A 20,936-nucleotide genomic window follows, 5' to 3' on the forward strand; every position below is an offset into this window, starting at 1 on the left:
AGCGCTTTTTAGGCCGTAGCATTTCTGAAACTTTGCAAACCACCCTTTGTTAGCAGAAAATTGCAGTTTCTTACGTGGTGAATGACTGGACGTCTCTGGTTGCGGATCATCTACGTCGTCTTCATCATCTTCTGCTTCTTTACACTCGCCACTGTTGTCCTCTGGTTCCTTAGTGGCGAAGGTCTCATACAGGCTCCTAGCCTTTGTTTGGATAATGTTCATATCCAAGGCTATGTTCTTCTTTCGGCAGTCGGCTATCCACACGGCCAAAGCAGCTTCCATACGGACGATAGTTTTATTACAAGCCGTAACCACTCTCTTCGCCGGCTTGTTAAAGGTGATGGCAGCTGTCTTCCTAATCTTCGCCTCGTCCTTGTAGATGTAGCGAATGGGTGGATTCGTTCACGCCAAAATGGCGGGCTACAGCCACGAACTTTCTCCTTTCCTTCAACATATCGAGAAGTTTCACCTTTTCAGCGATCGTCATCATTCTTCGATGGCATTTAGGCTCAGTACCAGCCTTGGAAAAAGCAGTACGCTTGGGAGCCATTGCAGGGGGTGAATATTGGAGCAAAGTTCAACAAAAACCACAAAAAAAATCACACAGCACAGCATAAAGAAAACCGTTTGGCGAGAAAGCTTGAAGCGAAGTGGCCGCGAGAGAGAGACAAGGGGAGATGCTGCAGGTTCTGAGCATCAGTCTAAGCATCAATCACAGGCCCCAATTAGAAATCGGGAAGCTGTGATTTGTCGTCTCCCTCCCATGCACCAATAACAGCCCGTGTTACAACGCACTTAGTCACCGAGATGGTACGCTTTGTGTTTTACCAACAATGGAACACGCGGTACTGTAATGTATAGGCATCACTTTCCAGATGGTTTTTTTTTTTTTGTCATAGGAGTTACAAGTGCAAATACAGTGAACCCTCGCTACTTCGCAGTTCGACTATCGCGGATTCATGACTTCGAGGATTTTTTCCATTACGTATGTATATTATAAGAGAAAATATATAGCGGATTTTCCGGAAATTTCAAAAATAGTCGCGATATATGAAGACCCAAATATTTCATTAATTCCATTAATAATTATTAATATCTGCTAGTACTGTTGGTTCATTGCATTATGACATATAATTCAGTACAAAATGAAATTAAACAAAAAGATGCTTCACTGCATCGCGGATTTTTCAGAAATATTCATCGAAAAATTAAAATTAAAAAGTACCGCCATATCGGCAGCTAGTTAGTGTCAATGGATCTCTAGATACTTTATTTATATGGGACAGGGCTATTTTTTGTTATATGAAGTGTTTTTAAGTCGAAATATAATTTAAATAAGTCTTCTTGTGAAATTTAGCAATTTTTTTCATAATTAGATGATGTTTGTCATTTGGGGGCAAGTTTTTATGTAAAATAAAAAATAATCAAGATTCCATTCGCTATTTTCACTTGATTTCATCATAATACAGTGAAGCCCCGGTATTCGCAGGGGATGCGTCCCACACACCCCCGCGAATAGGTCAAATCCACGAATGCTTAAAACCCATCTAAAACACTTAAAATTGCCCATTTTCATAGCTTAAACCAATAAAACCCTGTAAAAATGCTTATACCTGAGATTTTAATAGTTTTATCACAAAAAGTGCATTTATTCATGAAAATTATATGAAAATACAGTAATTAGTGAATATTTCTCAGTGAAAAATACCGCGAATGGGCGAATTTTCAGCAAATGATGGCTAGATATGTTTCACAGAGAAACCCACGAATGTGTGAGTCCGCGAACCATGAGAACGCGAATACGCGGGGTTTACTGTACGAGCTTTACGTATTTATCATTTATCGGTGTAAAAATAGCAGTATTTATATATATATAGAGAGAGAGAACATGCAATTTCGTATAATAAAAAAAATTCTGTAAATTTTGGATATGCATCTTGATTCTTAAGAGGGATTTTCAGTAATGATTCTTTCTTCATATTCTGATTTTCTTAACTCCACAGAGAGAGAGGGAGAGAGAGAGTGAGGTATAAGGCTTAAATTTTATCATTATCTTTTGATGTAAGCATTTTTGTATATAGTTTTATAACTACTAAATTCGTTCGAGTGCAGTTTTCCTTAATTTACGTTTCTCATTTGCGACTATATATAAGAATATATATATATATTTATTGAACTAGAATGCAAGATCTGACATACAAGCGTCATTCAAGCATGGCCCCAAATAAGAAGCGAAAGCAAGAGATTCCTCTAGAAGTAGGCCTCAGGAATGTGTAAAGAGCTGGCTGGTTGCCCGGGATAGGCTATATTCTGCGTGCATCTCCCGCACATTTTAATATTCTTAATCGCTTTCTTGTTACTTTCATACTGATTGATAGCCCTACCTATACCTTTTAGGTAGCACTGCCATCCATGACATTTAAGCTACGAAATTTTATGAGACACAACACGATATGTGATGAATGCACTGCGATGCCATGTAAGGAATGAAAGGATACATTTTATCTTTAAAAATTTCTTGTTTATTTCACTACCAAATATCTTGCCATTAAGTTAATTGAAGTAAATAATTCACATATTATAATCCTTCAACTGCCAGCCCTATGAGAGCTGATGGTCAGCTCAGTGGTCTGGTTAAACTATTTTAATAATAATAATAATCCTTCAACCATTGGCTTGACATGTTTAGTGATGAAATTGGGAAACTACTGTTCTTTGGGTAAAACTGAGGTTTAATGAAAGTTATAACTTTTGAAGACATGTTCCTCAGGTCTCGAAGCGATGTTCACTCTCCTGAGCTTTGAGAGAGACTGCAGTGCACTGGCCATTTTCCAGCGCTGTGATTGGCTGACCACTAGCCAATCAGGAACGTCGTAAGGGACGGCGTTGGGCACCAAATGCACGGCTGACGTGAATGTACTATAGCACATGGCACACAGAAAAATCTTAGCATCCAAGAATGTACTATAGCACATGGCACACAGAAAAATCTTAGCATCCAAAACGGAAAAACTAACAGCAAGCACAGCTGAGAATATAATGGACAAGGTAGGAAGCCTAAGGTCATGAGGTAGCTGGGCCTAACCAATAGGATTTTTATTATTTTTTTTTTAGTTATCATGAGCAAGAAACTCCATTTACAAGAACGTAGGTTCATACCCCAGTAGGAACAAGCAATAAATAAGTTAGGAACAGGAAGACTGGTAAGATGGCTCAAGACAATTTGTAAAAAGGCAATACATGAGGAGCTAGACCTACTGTTAGTTCATGGAGAAAGAACATAAAATGGAAGAGAGCGGACAAAACATATGTCCGACTCCATAAAAGGAAAAGGTAACAAAAATGCTTCCGAGGATAATGAAAAGGATTTGAAAATCAGTTATTTTGCTCTAAGTTACCTTTTATGCATATATACTCAAGTTCCTCAGTTATTTCTTAAAGACTTGAGGAAGATCCTAGAACACAATTAGCAACTGAGGATATGTGTAGTTTGTGGAATGAAAACACACTACAGTTAGATGTTCTTTACAGAAAGACTGGATTCCTCAAGATGTGTAAAGGTTTTGAAGTCAATTTTCATTACACTGAATGACATATTCAAGGACTGAAGATATTATGTGAGGGTGCTAGGTTTGGTAAATTACAAATGTACACATTTTACTCCAGAGTTTGTTATTTGTCTGTAAAGTGCAGCATACCCAAATTAAAAATTGCCAAACATGAAATCCTCAGCATCTCAATAAGTTAATTACTCTAAGGCAGCTCATTTACCTGATGTGTGCCTAAGAAAATTAGTGTTCAGCCAGGCAAGAGACTTGGAATCCCCCCAAAAACATACACAAACTGTAACTGCCTTGTTACCACGGTTTAATGACTAATCCTGCTTTTGCCCAAAAAACACTCCTATGTAAAAATAAGATCTCAAATCATCATATACTCTATTCATTTACTTACATGTTGGAGGTCGGCCAAGTGCCTTAGCAACATCAACCATGTTTACAATGACTGTCTTGATACCATTGCCTTTGCCCTCTACTTTTGCAATAAGCTTCGGCATTTTATACCGGTAGAAGGCATCCATGACATTTCGGTTCACGTTGTACGACATCTGCAATAAATGAACTTCTTTTAACTTGAGACAAAGTGCACATTTAGCTTGCTTAAAAACATGAGACTATCAATAAAACTATAAAACTACATCTCTTAAAACAAAACTAGTTTGCTCATTCTCCTTTTTGCCATTTCTATTTAGTAACACTTTTTCCTAGTTTAGGAACTACAGTGAGCCCCCATATTCACGGGGGATGCGTCCCCCCCACGAATAGGTCAAATCCGCGAATGCTTAAAACCCATCTAAAAACACTTAGAACTGCCCAGTTTGATAGCTTAAACCAAGAAAAACCCTGTAAAAATGCTTATACCTGAATGTTTTGATAGTTTTATCACAAAAAGCACATTTATTCATGAAAATTATATGAAAATACAGTAATTAGTGAATATTCTCAGTGAAAAATACCACGAATGGGCGAATTTTCCGCGAATGATGGCTAGATATGTTCCACAGAGAAACTGCAAATGTGTGAGTCCGCGAACCATGAGAACGCGAATACGGGGGGTTTACTGTACCATAATTCTTAACAGAGAAATACTTTAGATGAAGTCAACTTAACTGTTAAAACAATTTTTCACATGATACATACCTTGGTGGTTTAATGAAATCTCCCTGGTGAAAACAGACCTCTAGTTAATGCTTGTAGATGAAGTGGAAACTAAGATTTCAAATACTGTTTATATGTCCAGTACAATTAGTGACAAAAATGAACTACTTGTGGTAGCTTGATGCTGTTCTCATGAGGATAGTCAGCAATCCACTGCAAGTTCTGTAAAGAATAATTTAATAATAATAAATAATATACAAGGACTCATCACAAAAGAAATACAAAAATCATGTAAATCTTAGAACTAATCTATAAGCATTCCACAAAAAAGCTATCACAATGATCATCTTTGATGGCAAATATGACAACCCACCTCAGCAGGGCATACCCAGGAAAACTTTTGAGTGTACAGGTTTACAACTTCTTATCTGAAATTTCAGAAACCGAAAAGCTCTGAAACTCAAAATTTTCCTTTTATTGTCGAGGGTAGTGTGTCACTCATGTTTGAATTTGCTTGGCCTGCCAACAGCTGAACTTAGCCACCCCAAGTTTGGATGTGACATGGGAAGACCTGTCATGTAAGTTGCCAAAATGTGTGAACATTGGCCTGATTAGGCTATTACACTGACAATATCTATTTCCAGTCAAATACTAAAATATCTAAAATACTGTAATGCATGTATTACATTGACAATATCTATTTCCAGTCAAATGCTAAAATATCTAAAATACTTCAATGCATGTATTACATTGACAATATCTATTTGCAGTAAAAGTATCTAAAATACTACAATGCATGTACAGTAATACTGAACTTGCACTGAAAGGTTGCACTAATTCACAGACAAACTAATTTTTCATTGGAACCTAACTAATGGTCCTACGCGAGTTTTTCACAGACACGAACATTTTCAACACTGAGAAACCCTGCAAAAGTGTTTGTTTAATATTTTTATGTAATTTATAAGTTGTCAAGCTTTTATGTGTAAATTAAATAACATTAAATATTATTGAAAGTAACAATCTCTCTCTTTCTTTTAGTGGGATGAATTTTTAAGGTACATGTATACAGGTATGTTTATTTGTATGATAAATAAACTTTTTACCTAATAATAAGTACTAATTTTCAAATAATAATAATAATAATAAAACTAATACAAAATTTGTATTATCTTATCTTGAAACAAATTCTTGCCTCATCTTTTGTAAGAAGGTGGAAGGCAAAAGCTGTCAGACATGTCATTAAACATGACAAGAATGGGAGTGTTGCTAATCAGTGGTCTCTCTCTCTCTCTCTCTCTCTCTCTCTCTCTCTCTCTCTCTCTCTCTCTCTCTCTCTCTCTCTCTCTCTCTCTCTCTCTCTCTCTCTCTTTCCTTAACTGTACAGTAGATAATTTTGAATTGATCTAATTTTCCCTGTACCGTTTACAAACTGTAAATGCACAGTTCTAAAACATAGAGCATTTCAGAACAAGGAGAAAGTGACAGAATAAAAAAGTTTGTAAAAACAAGGTTGAGAAGACGTCTAAAAATGGATTGGTGGAATGGGGGAGAGTCACACACTCCTATAATCTTAAGTCAACCATTTATTTATTTTTTTAAGGGTAATGTATTAAGCTAACGCTCTCTCTCTCTCTCTCTCTCCGTAATAATTCATAAATAATATAACTTGACATTTCAAGGAAGGACAATCTCTCTCTCTCGTGTTATTCTCTCAGTCTCCGTAATAACTAATAAATAATTTCACTCTCTTAAGGACAACCCTTGAACCAGGCGATGCGATGCGATTCTCTCTCTCTCTCTCTCTCTCTCTCTCTCTCTCTCTCTCTCTCTCTCTCTCTCTCTCTCTCTCTCTCTCTCTCTCTCTCAGTTAGCGCTCACACATTTTTACAACTTATTAATTCTCTGTACATCTTTACCTGTACAGTAGATAGTTGAGATTGATCCAATTTGACCTGTATCGTCTACAAAGTGTAAATGCACTAGTGTTGCAAATACGTTCTAAAACAGAGACATAACAACTAAGTGTTGTATTAGTCAAATTATAAAACACTGTTTGTTCATGAAAAAGCATTTCAGAACAGAGAAAGAGACGCAGAATAAAGACGTTGTTAAAAAGAGGTTGAGACGATTCTAAAAATAGATCGGTTGGAAGGAGAGAGAGAGAGAGAGAGAGAGAGAGAGAGAGAGAGAGAGAGAGAGAGAGAGAGAGAGAGAGAGAGAGAGAGAGAAATTCTCTTACAACTCTCAATATTTTTATGTAAACCATTTATTTCTCTTTTTTAAGGGTAATGAATTAAGCTAACTTTTAAATGAAATTACAGTAACTTTTAATTTCATTTAAAAGTTAACTTAATAATTTGGGAGCATGACTAGGGTCATATTTAGTGTTTAAACTTTAGAAATAAGCATTTATTAGCATTTTTAGAGACCATGCCGGATTGCTTGGTTAGACGACTCATCTGTTACCAGCTCGTAAAGAGCGTAACAAATCTCACAGCCGTCCGGGTGCCAAACAACCAGGTCTCCAACTTGCACCGCGCAGCTGGAGTGCGAGCGGCACACCTCGTGTCCGCAGGGTTGTTGGAGGACGGCCGTGCACCCTGGCTCCTGACAACGTACCATCTTAGATGGTGTGAAATCCTCACGGGATGACATGATTAAAGCTGTAATTAGATTGAAATCACGTAAAGAAAAAGACACGGTGTTCACGTGTTGTGCTAAATTTTGGAATGAAGATGGCGGGCGCGAGTGGTAGGTGGCAGCGAGCGGAAGGTAGTAGGTAGAACGGCTCTCCCATGTTGGGGGCTTTGAGAACGGAGAGATCTGTTGGACAGAGCACCTGTGATAGTGGCTACCACTCACCCCTTAGTGCATACCGACACCATTGTGGTGATCGATCCAGGGGTAGTAATCCTGGCATTATGGATAGCTTTTTCTCTGGTATATTTAGCAATATTTATACCTAGAAATGTGTGCTATTGGAACCATTTCACTGGGTGACATAGGTCTTCCCCCAGAAATAGATTTTCCCGTTGTCAAAATCCCTTTTTAGAGACCATGCCAAACTTACACGAAAATTCAGCCTGCGCGAGGGGTTCTGAAAACTAACCTCGCGTAAGTTCCGAGTATGACTGTACTACCAAATCATATAAAGTATGAACATTGCAATCACATGCCATTTGCATTCTGTTAATACTTACATTCCTAAGATTAATCAATAACTAAAGTTTTACTGTCAACAACATTGCCATTAGCAACTAGATGAATTATTCAAGATGTACAAATCTCTTGTAAATAAATTAACAGAGTTGAGCTGAAAAAGGCATCTTGCCTTTATTTATTTATAAATGAAACAAATTTCAAATGAAGTAAAAATGAAATTTTTATGATACAATAAAGTTTTATATATACTTACCAAGTAATTACACTGTTTATAGTTTCACTCACCGGCAGCTTAAAAATTTGAAATTCGTGGTAGCACTAGTGTCGGTGTAGGTGACTAGTCCCCGCCCACTTTCCGGGGTACGAGAGGAACGACTTCAACAGCGCAATTCAGTTGTTTTTGCCCTTCTTCCCATATGAGGGGTGGAGGGAGGGCTTGATTTGTAATTACTTGATAAAATATAAATAAAACTTTATTTTATCATACAAATGTCATTTTTTTATAGTAACTTACCAAGTAACTACATTGCTGAATCCCAAATTGACACGGAGGTGGGATATATGGATTAACTACCCCAAAACATCATGGATGATAATGAGTTAGAGGACAGCAAAATTACCATTGGTACAATGCTTGTCGTTCCTTACCTGGTAAGAGAACTGCTGCAGGAAGATATTGCCTCTGGTCGGCAATCATCTTTACCATGTAGGGTGTGGCGAGTTGGCTAGACGCACCTCTACATCACTGAGTACTTTGCAGCAAGGAATGAACCCGGTGACTAAGAAAGTACACAAGATGCCAGTTGCCCTTTTCCTGGGCACACACTGACCAACCAAATGACCAGAATTAATGAACACGAGCATCACCTACACCAAAAAATATAAAAGTACCACCCAACCATTAAAGCCAAGACTGTTGAGTCTCCAGGTACACAATGCCCCCCGGCTCCCCTTACGACAACACCCAACTTCAAGGCTAAGAAAAAAGGAAGGAAGAATGGTTTCCTATGCTTCCTCCCAAAACACCATGCCAGCCACAGATAACAGCCCTAAAGTACTACAATTTTCAAAAGTAATTTCCACATCATGAAGATAATGAGTTGCGAAGATAGACTTGCACCTCCAGTAAGTCGCCTGAAGAACTGATGACAGAGACAGGTTGTGCTTGAAGGCTGAAGATGAGAAGACAGGTCCGGTCTCATGAGTTTTAGCTTTGACGGGACGTTAAAGCCTCTTCTCCAACCTGAGAATGGGCCTCAGAGATCAGATCATTCAAGAAGCAAGACAAGCAGTTCTTTGATGTGGCATGAGACGGATTCCTGACCGAGCACCACAAATTACTCGTAGGACCTAGAATCTTTTCCATTCTGTGCAAGTAGTACCTCGGTGCTTTCACTGGGCACAGAACTCTCTCCTCCTCATCTGGGCCTAGAATTTCCATCAGGCTTTTAATAATGAAGGAATGAGGCCAGGGCTTGGTTAGGTCTTCATTCTTTGCTAAAAAGCCCAGGGTGAAGGAACATATGTCATCACCTTGGGAAAATCCCACTCTCTTGTCAAGAGCATGCACTTCACTAACCCTTTTGGCGGTTGCTAACATCACAAAAAAAGAGGGTGTTCCTGGTAAGATCTCGTTACAAAACAGAATGAAGAGGGTTGAAGCAGGGTCCGGAGAGCAACCTCAAAACTAAGTCCAGATTCCAAGAGACAGCCTCTTGCCCCTTGGATTTGGAGGTATTGAAGGATTTAATGGGATCGCAGAGGAGGACAGGCCCCTAGATGTCCTCAAGTACAGGAGAAATTCGGCAATGTCTGCTACAGATGTCTTAGTAGATGAGATGTCATGTCTTCTACACCTGGCTCTGAAGATTGACCACTTGGCTTGATGGACTTTGTTGGAAGACAGTGCCTACACTTGGCAACAGCCTCTGAAGTTGCTCTTGAAATCCCCTTCTGTCTGAGGAGTTTCCTGAATATCTGAACCCTGTCGGGACCAGAGTGGACAATCCTTGGTGGAACCGCCTAAAGTGGGGTTGTCTGTCAGCAGCTTGAGGAGAGCCAGGAACCATTCCTCACAGCCTGAAAGGGGCCACTAGAGTCATCATGACGTTCATGTGGTTGCAGAACTTGAGGACTTCTCGTATCATTCAGAATGGCAGGAAGGCGTTGAAATCCTTGTTCGACCAGTCTTGTAGCAGGGCGTCCGTCGCCCATGCTAGATGGTTTGGTACTTGAGAGCATGACTGATAGACAATGATTCTTGGAAGATGCAAACAGATAAGAGGTCTCCCCAACAGCTTCCACAGACCCTTGCACACCTGCGGATAAAGAGTCCACTCTGTGGGGAGCGCCCAACTGCGATGGCTCAACCCATCCACAAGGACCTTGAGCTTGCCCTGGATGAACTGAGTTACCAACTTGGTCTAATTGTGATCTGCCCACAAAAGAAGGGTTCGCCATGCTTCGCAAAGGGAGAACGAATGAGTCCCCCCCTTGTTTCTTGATATACGTCAGGGATGTAGTATTGTCCGAATGTACTGTCACTACTTGATTGTGGACTATTGAAGCAAAATGCTGAAGGCCCAGCCAAATTGCCATCAGCTCCTTGAGGTTATGTGCCAGTGAATCTGCTCCTGGGACCAAGTTCCTGACACTTCTTGGGTGCCTAGAAGCACTCCCCAACCCAGATCCAATGCATCTGCATAGAAGTCTAGGTTGAGGTTCAAAGGAAGAAGGGACTTCCTTTCTGAAAGCCTGCCTTCTGACTTCCACCACCGGAGATCCTCCTTGATTTCTTGAGATATCGGGAAGATGAATGTGTCTGGATGAGCTTTCTTGTCCCAGCTGGCCCACAGATAAAACTGAAGAGTTCTCACATGTAGCCTTCCTAGGGAAACAAACTGCTCCATGGAGGCTAAGGTACCCAGAAGGCACATCCATTGGCTCGCCAAACAGGTTTGGCGGGTAAGGAACTCGTTGACTTTCCTCATGCATGACTGAACTCTTTTGGTTAACTTCTGAAAGTTGGTTAGCAGATCCAACTCTTTTGATAAACGAAGGCTCTTCCGAAGGTCCTCCATGCACCTTTCCTTAGACAGTGATCGAAGGAGCCAATATCTATGAGGAGGGAGATGTTTATCCCCATCAGATGAGGCACTTGGAGAGCAGATCAAGGACTCGGGTGAACACTTGCGGAGCGGTCGAAAAGCTGAAGCTTAAGAGCCGAAACTAGTACACACTGTTGCGAAACAGAAAACGTAGATATTTCCTGGATTCTGGATATACAGTAAACCCGCCCTAATCGTGGTCTCACTATTCGTGGATTTCCCTGTGGAACGTATATACACATTATTCGCGGAAATTTGCCTATTCTCAGTATTTTTCACTAAGAAATATTCACTAATTACTGTATTTTCATATTTTCATGACTAAATGCACTTTTTGTGATAGAACTATTAAAATACTCAGGTATAAACATTTTCAGAGGGGTTTTTTGTTTTTCAACTACAAGCAGTCTCCGGTTATCGGCAGGGTTCCGTTCCCGATGGCATGATGACAACCGAAAATCGGCGATAATAGCACTGATCCCTGGTTAGCGGCACCAATAACCGGTGATCAACGCCGCCAATAAGAGGCGATCAGCGCCGATAACCAGTTATCAGCGACGAAAATCTGGTTATCGTCGTCGCTAGACAAGCACCGTAAATCCGGATCGCCGGTAACCAAGGCTGCCAATAACCAGGGGACTGCCTGTATCAAAATAGGCAGTTCTAAGTGCTTTTAGAGGGGTTTTAAGTATTCGTGGATTTCAGTTACTCGAGAGGGGGTGCGGTATGCATCCCCAGCAAATATGGGGGTTTACTGTACAGGGATGTGGAAATGGGCATCTTGCATGTCTCTAGTAGTCATCCAGTTGCCCCACTGAATAAGTGACATGACAAGAGTGACTTGTTTCCATCTTGAATTTGGTCTTTTCAACAAAAAATTCAAGGCGTTTACGTCCAGTACTGGCTTCCAGCCCCTGATGCCTTGGGGACTAATAAGAGACAGTTGTAAAAACCGTCTGTCTGGACTTCTTCGTCTTCCTCGATGGCTGTTTTCTTGAGGAGTGCTGACACTTTGTTGGAGAGGGCCGAATACTTCTCAGATCCTGAGTAGGCGGTCAATGTGACAGGCGTGTTGACTAATGGGGCTTCTCCCTGAATGGGATGGAGTAGCCCAGTTTCAGCACTGACACAAGCCACTCCTCCACTCCTCTTGTGCTCCACCTCTCCCAGTAATGGAGGAGCCTGGCTCCTACTGGCGCATGGAGGAAAGGATGCTCAATTCCAAGCAGCAGGGTTGGAAGAGGGCTTCTTAAAAGGTCATGACGAGAAGTGCAGGTTCGCCCTAGGCCTAGACTGAGCCCTGGGTCTGCCACCTCGAAAAGGCAGATGCTGAAGTGGAGAATGGGTCCTGGTACTAGTCGATGGAGACTCCCTCGGACGTCTAGACGAGTGAGCTAAAAGGTCCTGTGTGCTTTTCTTCTGGAGTTGACAGTAGACTGAGGGAGGTGCTGGCGACCAAGAGAATACAATAGGGCAGCCTTCTGAGAAGACGTGACATTCTTCGTAGTAAACAAGCACCATAGCTCTCTCTTCTTCAAAACTCCCATCGCGTAGACAGAGGCTAACTCTTGAGAGCCATCTCTGATGCCCCTATCTGTGCACAACAGGACATTCAGCCAATCCAATGCAACTTACTCAGAAAGTGAAGAGCAATTCCTAATCTTGCAGGCTAAACCCCCCACTGACCAGTCTAAAAAGCTTAAAACTTCAAAGATCCTAACAAGTTCTTCAAAAAGTGGTCAAGTTCTGTCAGGGAGAACATCACCTTTAGCAGCGGCGAAGGCCGACCTCCTAGATGAGTCAATAAGTCCTGAGAAGTTTCCCTGGTACGAGGCAGCATCTCCCAGTGAGGGAGTTTCTCCAGTCTCGTACGAAGAATACCTCCAGTGCACAAGACGAGCAGGAAGATAGTTGAAGGAAGACTTACCCTGCTCTCTCTTCTCCGAGAGCCAGACATCCAGATCATTGAGAGCCTTCCTAGCGGAAGATGAAAGCACCATCTTCGGTAACCTGGAGGAGTCGGAAGGCTTGTTACTGATAAAAAAAACCGTCGAAGCCGGGGAGGCTGGGCCGGAGGCGAGAAGAATTCTGGAGAGTTCTGCAGCAAGTACGTTAATACAGCTGCATAAACTGTCGGAGGGAGCCCTGATCCACTTCACCAACTTCACCAGCAAATCTTTAGGGGCCTGGGCCAAAGGAGGAGGCTCTCTCTCGAGCAAATTTAAGATGTCCGCCAGCTGATGCTGAATGTTGTGTCTGCAGAAGACATCTTAGCTGGAGTCTTGTGCGCTGAAGAGCACTTGGGAACTGAGGGGGCACTTGTGCGATGACGAGCACTCAGGCGTAACTGGATGAACGGGCACTAAAGGGCGCTAGCGGGAGCTCGGGTGCTAACGGGTGATCAGGAACTACTGAACGTCTGGGTGTTGCTGGGAGATCAGTTGCTCTTGGGAACTCGGGTGCAACTGGGCACTCATGAGACGACGAGAAGCATCTCGGAGCAGATGAACGCTTGGCCTCACGCACAGGATACAATGGAGAAAAGCGTTCTGGGGAACCCCAGAAACTACAAGAAGGCTGCTGCAGGGGCTCCTAAATTTCTTGTAAGGCACTGTAGGGAAACGTGTCCACCGTGGGCCTTTTCAGTGGCTGCGACTCATCACTGAAGCGTCAGCAGCGCCTATTCCTGGAGCTGGAAGCCTCGGAACTCAAGAATAGCCTGGTCACTTCCATTTGGGTGCCTTTCCAACGGCTATCCTTTGTCGCGACCTGGGAAGTTGCTACTGGTCCGACTCAGGCTATGACTGCCACCTCCACTGACACTTCACTAACACTGGCACTTTTTTCAACTTTGCCCATAATGACATGCATTGAAGCACCCAACTGGGTCACAGTATCCACAATTAACCTCTTTTTGACATCAAAATTACATACAGTAAATCGCCCCCCCCATATTCGCGTTCTCACAATTTGCGGACTCACCAGTTCGCAGAATTTTCTGCGGAGCGTATCTAAACTATTCGCGAAAAATTCGGCAAGTAGCGGAATTTTTCATCGTGTTTTTAGAGGGGTTTTAAGTATTCGCGGATTTTAGCTATTCACGGGGGGATGTGGTATGCATCCCTCGTGAATACGGGGGGGATTACTGTAATAATAATACAGTAAACCCCCGTATTTGCAGGGGATGAGTAACCACCCGAATACTTAAAACACCTCTTAAAAACACTTAGAACTGCATATTTTGATAGTTCAAACACATAAAAACCCTCTAAAAATGCTTATACCTGAGTATTTTAACAGTTTCATCACAAAAAGTGCATTTAGTCATGAAAATTATATGAAAAAATACAGTAATTAGTGAATATTTCTCAGTGAACAACAATGGGGCGAATTTTCCGTGAATAATGTATATATGTTCCACAGACAAATCTGCAAATAGGCGAGTCCATGAATTGTGAGAACGCGAATAGGGGTGTTTTACTGTAATACAGTAATAATAATAATAATAATAATAATAATAATAATAATAATAATAATAATAATACTGTAAGATTAAATAATACGTAACTCAAAGAGAGAAACTGGTTTTCTCCCCTCTATTCAGGACAGACCAGACCTCATTAAAGCAAAGATAGATGCTCAGAATTGATATTACTGAAATATTAAAATTATATTAAAGTACTACTGAAATTATATTAAAATAATAGGTCTACCCCAAAGCCAAATCAAAAAGTCCTTCAAAAGAAGGCATCGTGCTTACCCCATACAAAAATGGGAATAAAAGCACGTTAAAAGAAGAAGAATAAGTGTTTCAGGATGATAGTATAAGCAATTTTAAGAGGGTACATTTTATGATAAAATAATGATATACAGTAGTACTAATTTTTAAATAATACTAAGTTTAATAAGATTAAATAACATTAAATAAAAATAACAACTCTCTCTCTCTCGTTTATTTTTCTGACGTGTATTATGTAGGGTGGTTTCTTTTGCATGATAAATACATTACAGGCAGTCCCCGGTTTACGACGTTCCGAGGTTACGATGCTTTTCAAATATACTCATCAAAAATTATTTCCCGGTTTACGATGCATGTTCCAGGGTTACAACGCGTTGTACGCCGATCCGACGGAGGAAATATGGCTCCAAAACGGCAGCATAATCAAAATTTGGAGTTTTTTTTTATGAAAAACTCAATAAAAATGCAGTTTACATCGTTTTCAATACACCCAAAGCATTAACCCCTTCACCATCGGGATGTACACATGTACATCTTTTACGGTACAGTAATAAAAGACCGCGACGTACGCCTATACGTCTTTCATCCCTCCTCGAAAAGCAAAGCTGTTTTCTTCAGCTTGGATGGGTTTCAGGCGTAGTATTGTGTACGAGAGAGGTGCAGAAGCTCCACCCACTATTCATTCTAGCCAACTAGTGTTCGATGATCGTCGTGACGTCATATTCATATGGGATATTATAAGGGGTATCGTCCAGCAGCACATGTCAGTGCGCCTCAAGCTGTTATGTATGAAACATTGATACGATATTCTCAGTAAACCATTTGGATTCGAATGCTAAACTTTTTTCCCTTTTGATCGCAGTTATTTTAGTTTTTTATTTTTTTTTTATTTTTTAGTATCATGTCAGATTATAGTATTTCAGATTTTGGGGCTGAATACCTGCCAGATCTGTCAGATGATTATAGTGATAGTGGTGATAGTTGCTTAGAGGATGGCAGCGACACCGAGTATTTAGAAGACATTGAACCCACTGTCGATGAAGGTTGGCGGTTCATAACAGATCCATTTTGTGACGTGCGCCCAGACCCACCCCCCAATTTCACGAAGGGTGACAATGGGATCTATGTTTGCACACCAGACTTCAACTGCCCACGAGATGCATTTTGTTTCTTTTTTTGTGATGATGTTATTGACAGACTGTGTGAATGGAAGAATGCTCGGGCAGAGGAGTATTTTCGGCCAACAGGAAAGTGGAAGGTAAATGGACTTCTGTGGAGGGCTGTTACTCGTGATGAGATGTATGTTTTTCAGAGCTTGCTGATGATAATGGGGGTGAATAAAATGCCCCGTATGTATATGTATTGGTCACGAGATGCCATGGTTGGGGTCCAAGGATCTTTTGTAAAGAAGTGATGTCTCGAGCAAGATTTCTTTGCTTGCTGAAATTCCTGTTGAATTTTTATTATTATTATTATTATTATTATTATTATTATTATTACTATTATTATTATTATTATTACCAATGCCATAAACATTCATTGATGTATATATATGCTGTTTCCGTATGAACCTAGACTAACTGTTTCCGTAAGAAAACTAGTATATACTGCTATTACTACTAGTACTATTTTACTAATACTTTACTACTTTTCTGCTACTTTATTTCTACTACTTTACTACTATTTCTACCCCTTTATAGCTGTTTCTATTTCAATATATATATATATATATATATATATATATATATATATATATATATATATATATATATATATATATATATATATATATATATATATATATATATATATATATATATCAGTTAAAAGCATTTTTAGAGGAGGGCAGCAAGTATTTGTGGATTTTAACCATTCATTACAGGGGTGTCTGGAACGCATCCCCTGCGAACATGGGGTTTTACTGTACGAGATTTGACTTGAGGCTAGCAAAGGGTTTGGGTTTTGAAGCGAGGGAGCTGGGTAAAGGTAAAGCAGGAATACCATCATCAGCAAAACTAACTACTGTCTTGCTATCTACTGTCTGTTTTTCGGCACTAGCGGTCGCCTTACGTTTCCTGTCTCTTTCGATCAACTGGAACATCTTTGTCCCCTACATTCTACACACACAGAGTGAGAGTCATATTTCTCTATAGTGAGCCTAGTATTGCAGCCTTTGCTGCAATACCATAGGCTAGCAGTGCTACAGTCCGACACACTAGGCTAGGCCTAAGAAGTTAACAATCGTTATAATGTAAGTCAAACTGAAGAAAAAGCATCCTAGATGGAAAAGTAACGGACTCGCTAAGAGAGAACCTAACATAAATACTGTACAAAAGCTGTAGGCTACCAGTACTTCACCCAAAGGAAAGGTGATGAAAGCCAAATTTTAAGCCAACTGCTCACAACTGAACTACTGTCGGAGCCGGCAGAAAGGCAATTGAATCGTGCTGTTGAAGTCGTTCCTAGCGTACCCCAAAAGTGGGTGGAGACTAGTCACCTACACCAACACTAGCGCTACCACAAATTTCAAATTTTTAAGCTGCCTGCAAGTGAAACTATAAGGAATGTAATTACTTGGTAAGTTACATATATAAAAGTGTGATTTCACCAGTTTCAGATATTTCTTTCACCTACTGTAAACCGTTTTGCAGCCTATCCATTACTAATTTCTTCAGCTGCAGCTATGACCTGCAGCTTTAATCTCATGGCATAATTTCTAAGATCTTCTCTACTGTGTGAAAGATATTTTATTTTAAACTGAAAATTATACACTTTTTTTTATGTGTGCTAATCATGCTTCAAGTCAGATAAACCTGTAATGAAATACTGTACAGTAAATAAGACAAAGCCAAGTGAGAAAAGAAAGGCAACAGGTGATACAGTACTATGAAAGAAATACACAAAGCAAAGAGGTAGAGAGAAAGTTTGCTTCTGCAAATGCTATTGTTTGTGTAAACTATCGTATTGTGTTGCTTACCAGAGAAATAAGAGGTTTACTTTTGTGAACAATACAATGTATTTGCAGTGCTTGGGGAAAATAAGGTAGATAATTGCTTTTTTGCATAATAAAGTTTTCAGTTTACAGTGTGACAGTTGTTATTTATATGCATATTTAGTGTTTACTTCTATGCGTTACTGACAAAGTTAGGTGAAGAAGGGTACCGAGTTGCCCTTGCACACCCATATACTTCTTTACCTGCAGTTATCCAAATTTTGACGTTATCTGACAGGGCCTTGGCTCTATTAATCCAGATAATTGAAGGATTCTGGTAGTACTGAATTCTTAGACAAGCCATAAGTCTGGCAAGCATGGCTGAATGATTGAAGATTCCCATACATATGCTTGCTTAAGACATCATGCTTTGTATGACATGTTTTCTCCAGCCCTAATGTTATATTCACCATGTTAGTGTTTTACCATTCATTTCCTTTCAGTTAAGATTAGTCTCTTCTGTAGTTTCCATCTTGTTATTAACCCTTAAACGCCTACTGGACGTATCGTACGTCGACTAAAATTGTCTGTCGGGTGCCGAGTGGATGTACCGTACGTCGACTATAAAAAATTTCAACCTTCGGTCACCTTTGACTCAACCGAAATGGTCGAAAAACACAATTGTAAGCTAAAACTCTTACATTCTAGTAATATTCAATCATTTACCTTCATTTTGCAACAAATTGGAAGTCTCTAGCACAATATTTCGATTTATGGCGAATTTTTTAAAAAAACTTTTTCCTTACGTCTGCGTGCTAACTTGGCTGAAAATTTCAGAAATTCTTTCATCATTTTGTCGTAATTTTTGCACCATTTTATATTAGTCGTTACATAAAGTTTTATATATGAAAATGTGTGCAATTTCATGTAAAATACAACAAAAAACAACCCATGGTTGTAGCTTTTATCAGTTTTGAAATATTTTCATGTAAATCAAGATAAGTGCAAAAATTTCAACCTTCGGTCAACTTTGACTCAACCGAAATGGTCGAAAAACACAATTGTAAGCTAAAACTCTTACATTCTAGTAATATTTAATCATATACCTTCATTTTGCAACAAACTGGAAGTCTCTAGCACAATATTTCGACTTATGGTGAACATTTGAAAAAACTTTTTCCTTATGTCCACGCACGCTAACTTGGCCGAACATCTCAGAAATTCTTTAGTCACTTTGTCATAATTTTTGCACCATTCTCTATTGCCCGTTACATAAAGTTTTATATATCAAAATGGGCGCAATTCCATGTACAATACAACAAAAAATAACTCATGGTTGTAGCTTTTGTCAATTTTGACATATTTTCATATAAATCACAATAGAAAAAATTCGACCTTTGGTCAACTTTAACTCGACCGAAATGGTCGAAAAATCCAATTGTAAGCTAAAACTCTTGCATCCTAGTAATATTCAATCGTTTACCTTCATTTTGCAACAAATTGGAAGTCTCTAGCACAATATTTTGATTTATGGTGAATTTTCGGAAAAAAAAAATTTTTTTACGTCTGCGCGTTACGAATTCATGCATCACTTTGTGATAATATTTTCTCTGTGTTGCTTTGATCGTTTTACAATTTGTTATATACCAAAATTATCACAATTTAGTGTACAATACAACGAAAAAAAAAAATAACTGATTAGCTTTAACCGTTTTGCTCACAGCACGATTTGTATACAATTATATATGAAATTTTTTTTCACGCTGTCATGTATTCCAATACTTATATATGATATTTTTTTATTTCTGATGGTTGCATACTAAACTTCAGGCAATGACAAAAAAAGGTGCCAAAAATGAACTCTTAATCTTAAAAACTAAGCGTGCTGTGATTTTTTTAAAAAACTTTCTGCTTCAGCGCTAACTCTCACACCCCGCCGGCATACGGGAGACACTTTTGTAAATAGACGCTCAGCGTTTAAGGGTTAAGGGGTACAAGGTATTTGGCAGTTATATGTATTTTTACAGGGGCTTTTGCATTTCTGAGGTAGGTTCTGGAACCTATCGTTGTGTAAAAATGGGGGAGCACTGTATTAGACTTCACTTATTTTCATTATTACTAACAATTATTTTTGCAAGAACAAAAGAGATATGGCTAATTTTTGCTGTCAGGAAGTTGTGAACAATACGTGGCGCCACCCTTATGGCCACGCAACAAACTAATGGCAGCTGATTCAAAATCAAGCAGAACTACAGTTCCCTGACCACAGAATGCTGGTTTTAAGAGGTTCAACTGCACCTACTTTGGGGTTGAGGCCTGAGAGAGCCAGCATATTCCTGAGTGCTCTCTCTTGATCTCTTTCACTTTCTGTAGAAGTTCTTTGGAGAAGCAGCAGGGGAGGTCTACTACAGGGCCTTTCTTAAATTCTGCCAACCCTCCTGCAAGAGCTGCCTGGAGTTCACAACCAGGAAACCTTTGCCTCTTCAGATTCATACCCACTTAATGAACTACGAAAGACGGCCTTACTGGGAGGGCCCAAGAGGCTTCTAACAATGGCCCACTTCCCCGCTGTTAGGCGCCTCTTTTATCTCCTTGAGGACCACCCTTGGCAACAATCCAGCCAGATGCCCTGTGAGGACCTTGCCAGCATCAGCTAAAGTTGCTGGCCTTGATGCTATTAGGGGGCACAGCCCCTGCTGTTTGAATCTATTCATCAGGGTGTTGTTGCCCAGCCTACAAATGGCAGGGTCAAAGGATCCAGAGATTGAGAAGGAATTCTCTGGAGGGTAATACTTTGCCTGCCTAGGCAAGGGAGAGGGCAACAACTTATCTGATCTAGTGACCACCAGGGAGCTCTCCTGTCTGACAACTAGGGTGTTCAGCACCACCATCACACCCTCTGCTGGCGGCGACCAGGGCAGCCAGAGGGAATGCTTGACCTCTGGTATGGACTCCGCAAATTTTTCCATTTAGGAAGAGGAGGGGGGGGTCTGCTGGTGCAGTGGTGGCAGGTTCATCCAGTCCCATGAGCCATCAGAAGTGGGCAATTATCTCCTGGAAGTCCTTCTCTTCTTCAGGGGGCTCCACTTGTGCCAACTCTCTTGGGTGACCCGTTCAGTTTCGCAAAATTCTGTCTCCACTGCTTTCTCATCTGCTCCGCTCGGCAACGTCGTTCCATTGATCAATGCCATTGAAGGGCTAGCACTGATGCCCCTGGAAGCATTGGAAAGCTTGCCTTGCCACTCTAATCAGCTGGGTGGAAGCTCAGTAAGACTGGAGAGAGGTAGGGAGCCAATGTTTTAATGAGGAGGGGGGAGAAGAGTACTGCTCTGGGG

General features: G+C 40.3%; 1 protein-coding gene across 9 annotated transcripts in view; it reads right to left on the reverse strand.

Moving 5' to 3' along the window:
• Positions 1 to 20,936, reverse strand: part of eIF5 (eukaryotic translation initiation factor 5) — a 228,662-nt gene that overhangs the window by 85,248 nt on the left and 122,478 nt on the right. For all 9 annotated transcript variants that reach the window (XM_067081265.1, XM_067081260.1, XM_067081259.1 and 6 more), the window contains 2 exons: positions 4,701 to 4,880; positions 3,955 to 4,108 (listed from right to left, as the gene is read on the reverse strand). In XM_067081265.1, the coding sequence (XP_066937366.1) occupies positions 3,955 to 4,108 (154 nt within the window). In that variant the 5' untranslated portion in view covers positions 4,701 to 4,880. The remainder of the gene's footprint in view (positions 1 to 3,954; positions 4,109 to 4,700; positions 4,881 to 20,936) is intronic.

The sequence above is a fragment of the Macrobrachium rosenbergii genome, chromosome 37, assembly GCF_040412425.1.
Source record: "Macrobrachium rosenbergii isolate ZJJX-2024 chromosome 37, ASM4041242v1, whole genome shotgun sequence".
Taxonomy (NCBI): domain Eukaryota; kingdom Metazoa; phylum Arthropoda; class Malacostraca; order Decapoda; family Palaemonidae; genus Macrobrachium; species Macrobrachium rosenbergii.